Here is an 8,946-nt window from a genome sequence, read left to right as displayed (position 1 = left end):
CTAGATTGTAAAAACTACTTCCTTCTAGGATGTACTTCAGACTTTCGTGATACAAGCATGAGTCACACATCATAAAGTTATCACACACACGCACACACGCACGCACGCACGCGCACACACACACACAACACACACACACACACACACACACACACACACACACACAGTGACATCTCATCAACGGTATATTTTATATTTAACTCTTCATCACAGACCGGGGCACGGCGACCTTTGACTCGGTGCCAACACGTTGGCACAGAGGATGTGATCACTGGTAGAGTCCCATAGACTGTATATGAGAGAGAGAGAGAGAGAGAGAGAGTCCCATAGACTGTATGAGAGAGAGAGAGAGAGAGTCCCCATAGACTGTATGAGAGGAGAGAGAGAGAGAGAGTCCCATAGACTGTATATGAGAGAGAGAGAGAGAGAGAGAGAGAGAGAGAGAGAGAGAGAGAGAGAGAGAGAGAGAGAGAGAGAGAGAGAGAGAGAGAGAGAGAGAGAGAGAGAGAGAGAGAGAGAGAGAGAGAGAGAGAGAGAGAGAGAGAGAGAGAGAGAGAGAGAGAGAGAGAGAGAGAGAGAGCGAGAGAGAGAGAGAGAGAGAGAGAGAGAGAGAGAGAGAGAGAGAGTCCCATAGACTGTATATGAGAGAGAGAGACTGGTAGAGTCCCATAGACTGTATTAGGGGATTCACACTGAGACGGACTGAATCCGTTTCATTGGAACCGTTTCCGAATACGGTTGCCTGGTCCCCGATGGCCATGATTCACATTGCCCGAGATTCAACAGCTCACCGACGGGTACACTTGCATAACACACTTTAATCCTCCTGATGACGGTGTGCTTGATGGCTGGCGCGCACGGACACTGACCATCAACTGTGCGACATTGTCTCAAATAAATCCAGACGCACTGCGTTGCATTGCCTCTTTGGCTTTTTGCCGTTATACTACTTCACTGTCAGCCTGCCTGCTGTTCACTGTGTCAGTCAGTTCTGTGCTCCAGTGTATAGTTTGCTATGGATTCTACTTCAGCATTATTATTATTATTTTGTTTTTCTTTGGAAACTGTGCCAAGCAAAGCCCAAGAGCCACGTGTAGTCCGCAGAATAAGATCAGCGCGGTGCTGCGCGTATAAGCAGATTCAACAGGAGAAGGGCGGCGTTGAGAAATGCGCTGGTGTTACGCATCGTGCAGCGGCTGTGTTTTTTGTTTGTTGACGCTTGGCTTGTCGACTAGAGATTATGTCACGTTCTTTAAAAAAACAGTCCACTTCCTTCTTTAGGTACGCATTCATTCACATTGGAACGATCCGTATCTGAATACACTTCAACGGTCCAGAGACCCTCCCCCATGCGGTCCAGAGACCCTCCCCCCATGCGGTCCAGAGACCCGCCCCCCCATGCGGTCCCGGGGACGGTTGGGCGATCCGCTCCCGGGAACGGTACGCATCATTCACACTAAACCACAACATCTGCCAAGTGGTCCTGAGTGCGCACCCGGGACCATAGTGTGAATCCCCTATATGAGAGAGAGAGAGAGAGAGAGAGTACAAAATAACTTAATACTAATATGAACATCAAAGCAATGGCGATTCTCTCATTAGCAGTGTAGCTCTCTCTACCTTGACTCTCTCTCTCTCATTAGCAGTGTAGCTCTCTCTACCACCTCTCTCTCTCTCTCATTAGTAGTGTAGCTCTCTCTACCATCTCTCTCTCTCTCTCTCAATTAGTAGTGTAGCTCTCTCTACCATATCTCTCTCTCTGTTTTCCTCAGGGAAGTGGTTAATGGCTGCATAACAACACCTTGCACCTGCTGTGTGTGTGTGTGTGTGTGTGTGTGTGTGTGTGTGTGTGTGTGTGTGTGTGTGTGTGTGTGTTGTGTGTGTGTGTGTGTGTGTGTGTGTGTGTGTGTGTGTGTGTGTGTGTGTGTGTGTGTGTGTGTGTGTGTCCTCTCCATGTTAGCGCATGTTGCAGGTCATAAGGTACATGCTCTCTGGGTGAGAAGGTCCTAGTGTGTGTGTGTACCGTTGTGTGTGCTGTGTGTGTGTGTGTATAGTGTGTGTGTGGGTGTGTATAGTGTGTGTGTGTCTGTGTGTGTATAGTGTGTGTGTGTGTGTGTACAACGGTCATCATAACATGGATTTGGGGAATATTCGAGACCTCATGCGTAAAACCCAGGCCACCATCGCGGACAACGGCATTGTGGGTAACGTGGCGATGATAGGGCATAGCATGGAACAGCTGAAGAACGTGAGTTTAGCCTATTCTAATATCGGCGTAATGTCGTCTCATTGTAGAGTTGTGTATAGTAACTAATAATATAAAACCTTATTTGTATAGCACCTTTCATGACATGAAATGCAGCTCAAAGTGCTTTACAGAACAATGGAGAATAAAAGAAAAGCAAGGCAACGACATTAAAAAAAAACAAGCAGTAATGCAATACAGTGAGGACATGAATAACCAAAAATAATAATATATCAATTAAAAGCAAGAGTGTAGAAGTGGGTCTTGAGCTGAGCTTTAAAAATGTCTACATAGGCTGCCTGTCGAAGGTACAGTGGGAGTTTGTTAAACTACAGAGGCTGCCTGTCGAAGGCACAGTGGGAGTTTGTTAAACTACAGAGGCTGCCTGTCGAAGGCACAGTGGGAGTTTGTTAAACTACAGAGGCTGCCTGTCGAAGGTACAGTGGGAGTTTGTTAAACTACAGAGGCTGCCTGACGAAGGTACAGTGGGAGTTTGATAAACTACATAGGCTGCCTGTCGAAGGTACAGTGGGAGTTTGTTAAACTACAGAGGCTGCCTGTCGAAGGTACAGTGGGAGTTTGTTAAACTACAGAGGCTGCCTGACGAAGGTACAGTGGGAGTTTGTTAAACCACAGAGGCTGCCTGTCGAAGGTACAGTGGGAGTTTGTTAAACTACAGAGGCTGCCTGTCGAAGGTACAGTGGGAGTTTGTTAAACTACAGAGGCTGCCTGACGAAGGTACAGTGGGAGTTTGTTAAACTACAGAGTCTGCCTGTCGAAGGTACGGTGGGAGATTGTTCCACGCCGTCGGCCCCTAGAAGCAGAAAGCTGCTTCCCCGTATTGTTTTGTTGAGTGTAGTAACATGTCTCTTCCTCCAGGTGGTGCCAGGGGGCAGCATGGAGTCAGCGCTAACGGCCAGAGACCGCGTCGGGGTTCAGGACTTCGTGCTCCTGGAGAACTTCACCAGCGAGGCGGCGTTCATCGAGAACCTCCGCAAGAGATTCAAGGAGAACCTCATCTACGTGAGTCTGGTTCTGTCATTAACCCATTCTGACCTGAGATCAGATTCAAGGAGAACCTGATCTACGTGAGTCTGGTTCTATCGTTAACCCATTCTGACCTGAGATCAGATTCAAGGAGAACCTGATCTTTTTTTGACCAGATGGATATAACTAAGTAATTTAACCCATTCTGACCTGAGATCAGATTCATACGAGGTTTCCACTGGACACACACTGGTCTGATTAACCCATTCTGACCTGAGATCAGATTCATACGAGGTTTCCACTGGACAACACACTGGTCTGATTAACCCATTCTGACCTGAGATCAGATTCATACGAGGTTTCCACTGGACACACACTGGTCTGATTAACCCATTCTGACCTGAGATCAGATTCATACGAGGTTTCCACTGGACACAGACTGGTCTGATTAACCCATTCTGACCTGAGATCAGATTCATAGTTCATACGAGGTTTCCACTGGACACACACTGGTCTGATTAACCCATTCTGACCTGAGATCAGATTCATACGAGGTTTCCACTGGACACAGACTGGTCTGATTAACCCATTCTGACCTGAGATCAGATTCATACGAGGTTTCCACTGGACACACACTGGGTCTGATTAACCCATTCTGACCTGAGATCAGATTCATACGAGGTTTCCACTGGACACACACTGGTCTGATTAACCCATTCTGACCTGAGATCAGATTCATACGAGGTTTCCACTGGACAACACACTGGTCTGATTAACCCATTCTGACCTGAGATCAGATTCATACGAGGTTTCCACTGGACACACACTGGGTCTGATTAACCCATTCTGACCTGAGATCAGATTCATACGAGGTTTCCACTGGACACACACTGGTCTGATTAACCCATTCTGACCTGAGATCAGATTCATACGAGGTTTCCACTGGACACACACTGGTCTGATTAACCCATTCTGACCTGAGATCAGATTCATACGAGGTTTCCACTGGACAACACACTGGTCTGATTAACCCATTCTGACCTGAGATCAGATTCATACGAGGTTTCCACTGGGACACACACTGGGTCTGATTAACCCATTCTGACCTGAGATCATATTCATACGAGGTTTCCACTGGGACACACACTGGGTCTGATTAAGGAGCTCTCCGTGGTTTCGACAAGATGGATATAACTACTAAGCTCTTCGTTTCCTTACTTCAACACGCCTCTCGTTATGAAATATGAACGTGAGGGATTATTCTGCCATTTCATCATAACGATAGCGAGGCAGCCGTATCTGCCGAGCGTCTTATTCTGAAAGACATCCCCCGAGCGTCTTATTCTGAAAGACATCCCCCGAGCGTCTTATTCTGAAAGACATCCCCCGAGCGTCTTATTCTGAAAGACATCCCCCGAGCGTCTTATTCTGAAAGACATCCCCCGAGCGTCTTATTCTGAAAGACATCCCCCGAGCGTCTTATTCTGAAAGACATCCCCCGAGCGTCTTATTCTGAAAGACATCCCCGAGCGTCTTATTCTGAAAGACATCCCCCGAGCGTCTTATTCTGAAAGACATCCCCGAGCGTCTTATTCTGAAAGACATCCCCCGAGCGTCTTATTCTGAAAGACATCCCCCGAGCGTCTTATTCTGAAAGACATCCCCCGAGCGTCTTATTCTGAAAGACATCCCCCGAGCGTCTTATTCTGAAAGACATCCCCCGAGCGTCTTATTCTGAAAGACATCCCCCGAGCGTCTTATTCTGAAAGACATCCCCCGAGCGTCTTATTCTGAAAGACATCCCCGAGCGTCTTATTCTGAAAGACATCCCCCGAGCGTCTTATTCTGAAAGACATCCCCCGAGCGTCTTATTCTGAAAGACATCCCCCGAGCGTCTTATTCTGAAAGACATCCCCCGAGCGTCTTATTCTGAAAGACATCCCCCGAGCGTCTTATTCTGAAAGATATCCCCAAGCGTCTTATTCTGAAAGACATCCCCCGAGCGTCTTATTCTGAAAGACATCCCCCGAGCGTCTTATTCTGAAAGACATCCCCCGAGCGTCTTATTCTGAAAGACCTCCCCGAGCGTCTTATTCTGAAAGACATCCCCCGAGCGTCTTATTCTGAAAGACATCCCCCGAGCGTCTTATTCTGAAAGACATCCCCCGAGCGTCTTATTCTGAAAGACATCCCCGAGCGTCTTATTCTGAAAGACATCCCCCGAGCGTCTTATTCTGAAAGACCTCCCCCGAGCGTCTTATTCTGAAAGACATCCCCCGAGCGTCTTATTCTGAAAGACATCCCCCGAGCGTCTTATTCTGAAAGACATCCCCCGAGCGTCTTATTCTGAAAGACATCCCCCGAGCGTCTTATTCTGAAAGACATCCCCCGAGCGTCTTATTCTGAAAGACATCCCCCGAGCGTCTTATTCTGAAAGACATCCCCCGAGCGTCTTATTCTGAAAGACATCCCCGAGCGTCTTATTCTGAAAGACATCCCCCGAGCGTCTTATTCTGAAAGACATCCCCCGAGCGTCTTATTCTGAAAGACATCCCCCGAGCGTCTTATTCTGAAAGACATCCCCCGAGCGTCTTATTCTGAAAGACATCCCCCGAGCGTCTTATTCTGAAAGACATCCCCCGAGCGTCTTATTCTGAAAGACATCCCCCGAGCGTCTTATTCTGAAAGATATCCCCAAGCGTCTTATTCTGAAAGACATCCCCCGAGCGTCTTATTCTGAAAGACATCCCCCGAGCGTCTTATTCTGAAAGACATCCCCCGAGCGTCTTATTCTGAAAGACCTCCCCGAGCGTCTTATTCTGAAAGACATCCCCCGAGCGTCTTATTCTGAAAGACATCCCCCGAGCGTCTTATTCTGAAAGACATCCCCCGAGCGTCTTATTCTGAAAGACATCCCGAGCGTCTTATTCTGAAAGACATCCCCCGAGCGTCTTATTCTGAAAGACCTCCCCCGAGCGTCTTATTCTGAAAGACATCCCCCGAGCGTCTTATTCTGAAAGACATCCCCCGAGCGTCTTATTCTGAAAGACATCCCCCGAGCGTCTTATTCTGAAAGACATCCCCCGAGCGTCTTATTCTGAAAGACATCCCCCGAGCGTCTTATTCTGAAAGACATCCCCCGAGCGTCTTATTCTGAAAGACATCCCCCGAGCGTCTTATTCTGAAAGACCTCCCCGAGCGTCTTATTCTGAAAGACATCCCCCGAGCGTCTTATTCTGAAAGACATCCCCCGAGCGTCTTATTCTGAAAGACATCCCCCGAGCGTCTTATTCTGAAAGACCTCCCCCGAGCGTCTTATTCTGAAAGACATCCCCCGAGCGTCTTATTCTGAAAGACATCCCCCGAGCGTCTTATTCTGAAAGACATCCCCCGAGCGTCTTATTCTGAAAGACATCCCCCGAGCGTCTTATTCTGAAAGACATCCCCCGAGCGTCTTATTCTGAAAGACATCCCCCGAGCGTCTTATTCTGAAAGACATCCCCCGAGCGTCTTATTCTGAAAGACATCCCCGAGCGTCTTATTCTGAAAGACATCCCCCGAGCGTCTTATTCTGAAAGACATCCCCGAGCGTCTTATTCTGAAAGACATCCCCCGAGCGTCTTATTCTGAAAGACATCCCCCGAGCGTCTTATTCTGAAAGACATCCCCCGAGCGTCTTATTCTGAAAGACATCCCCCGAGCGTCTTATTCTGAAAGACATCCCCCGAGCGTCTTATTCTGAAAGACATCCCCCGAGCGTCTTATTCTGAAAGACATCCCCCGAGCGTCTTATTCTGAAAGACATCCCCGAGCGTCTTATTCTGAAAGACATCCCCCGAGCGTCTTATTCTGAAAGACATCCCCCGAGCGTCTTATTCTGAAAGACATCCCCCGAGCGTCTTATTCTGAAAGACATCCCCCGAGCGTCTTATTCTGAAAGACATCCCCCGAGCGTCTTATTCTGAAAGATATCCCCAAGCGTCTTATTCTGAAAGACATCCCCCGAGCGTCTTATTCTGAAAGACATCCCCCGAGCGTCTTATTCTGAAAGACATCCCCCGAGCGTCTTATTCTGAAAGACCTCCCCCGAGCGTCTTATTCTGAAAGACATCCCCCGAGCGTCTTATTCTGAAAGACATCCCCCGAGCGTCTTATTCTGAAAGACATCCCCTGAGCGTCTTATTCTGAAAGACATCCCCGAGCGTCTTATTCTGAAAGACATCCCCCGAGCGTCTTATTCTGAAAGACCTCCCCCGAGCGTCTTATTCTGAAAGACATCCCCGAGCGTCTTATTCTGAAAGACATCCCCCGAGCGTCTTATTCTGAAAGACATCCCCCGAGCGTCTTATTCTGAAAGACATCCACCGAGCGTCTTATTCTGAAAGACATCCCCCGAGCGTCTTATTCTGAAAGACATCCCCCGAGCGTCTTATTCTGAAAGACATCCCCCGAGCGTCTTATTCTGAAAGACATCCCCGAGCGTCTTATTCTGAAAGACATCCCCCGAGCGTCTTATTCTGAAAGACATCCCCGAGCGTCTTATTCTGAAAGACATCCCCCGAGCGTCTTATTCTGAAAGACATCCCCCAAGCGTCTTATTCTGAAAGACATCCCCGAGCGTCTTATTCTGAAAGACATCCCCGGGCGTCTTATTCTGAAAGACATCCCCCGAGCGTCTTATTCTGAAAGACATCCCCGAGCGTCTTATTCTGAAAGACATCCCCGAGCGTCTTATTCTGAAAGACATCCCCGAGCGTCTTATTCTGAAAGACATCCCCGAGCGTCTTATTCTGAAAGACATCCCCCGAGCGTCTTATTCTGAAAGACATCCCCCGAGCGTCTTATTCTGAAAGACATCCCCCGAGCGTCTTATTCTGAAAGACATCCCCCGAGCGTCTTATTCTGAAAGACATCCCCCGAGCGTCTTATTCTGAAAGACATCCCCCGAGCGTCTTATTCTGAAAGACATCCCCCGAGCGTCTTATTCTGAAAGACATCCCCGAGCGTCTTATTCTGAAAGACATCCCCCGAGCGTCTTATTCTGAAAGACATCCCCCGAGCGTCTTATTCTGAAAGACATCCCCCGAGCGTCTTATTCTGAAAGACATCCCCCGAGCGTCTTATTCTGAAAGACATCCCCCGAGCGTCTTATTCTGAAAGACATCCCCGAGCGTCTTATTCTGAAAGACATCCCCCGAGCGTCTTATTCTGAAAGACATCCCCGAGCGTCTTATTCTGAAAGACATCCCCCGAGCGTCTTATTCTGAAAGACATCCCCCGAGCGTCTTATTCTGAAAGACATCCCCCGAGCGTCTTATTCTGAAAGACATCCCCCGAGCGTCTTATTCTGAAAGACCTCCCCCGAGCGTCTTATTCTGAAAGACATCCCCCGGCGCCGTTTGTGTTTGTGTTTAGTGACAAAACAGTGTTGTTTTTGTCAGCAAGGTTCTATTTTAGTTTTAGTCATAGTCTTTGGAATAGTGTTAGTTTTAGTTTTAGTCACATTTTAGTCACCCGGAATGTTTTAGTGTTTAGTCTTTAGTTTCAGTCGACTAAATGTCATGAGATTTTAGTCGACTAAATCTAAAGTTGATTTAGTCTACTAAAATGCATTTTGGCGGGCCTTGATGCCGTCGTAATGGCAGATTTTACATATGCTGAAAATAGCAAGCTGACAACGCGTCGCGCTGCGATGCGTTGTGTGCTTGTAGATC

General features: G+C 48.0%; 1 protein-coding gene across 4 annotated transcripts in view; it reads left to right on the top strand.

Moving 5' to 3' along the window:
• The window catches only part of myo1cb (myosin Ic, paralog b), an 87,331-nt gene that overhangs the window by 25,878 nt on the left and 52,507 nt on the right, over positions 1-8,946 (top strand). For 3 of the 4 annotated variants that reach the window (XM_083773475.1, XM_083773474.1, XM_083773476.1), the window contains exon 2: positions 3,125-3,268. In XM_083773475.1, coding sequence (XP_083629601.1) covers positions 3,125-3,268 — 144 coding nt within the window. Of the gene's footprint in view, positions 1-3,124; positions 3,269-3,317; positions 3,334-8,946 lie in introns of those variants that run through there. The other variant, XM_083773477.1, reaches the window with a different exon arrangement.

Source organism: Protomyctophum parallelum, assembly GCF_964188405.1.
Source record: "Protomyctophum parallelum genome assembly, chromosome: 9".
Classification (NCBI taxonomy): domain Eukaryota; kingdom Metazoa; phylum Chordata; class Actinopteri; order Myctophiformes; family Myctophidae; genus Protomyctophum; species Protomyctophum parallelum.
This window is presented reverse-complemented; position numbering and strand designations above follow the sequence as displayed.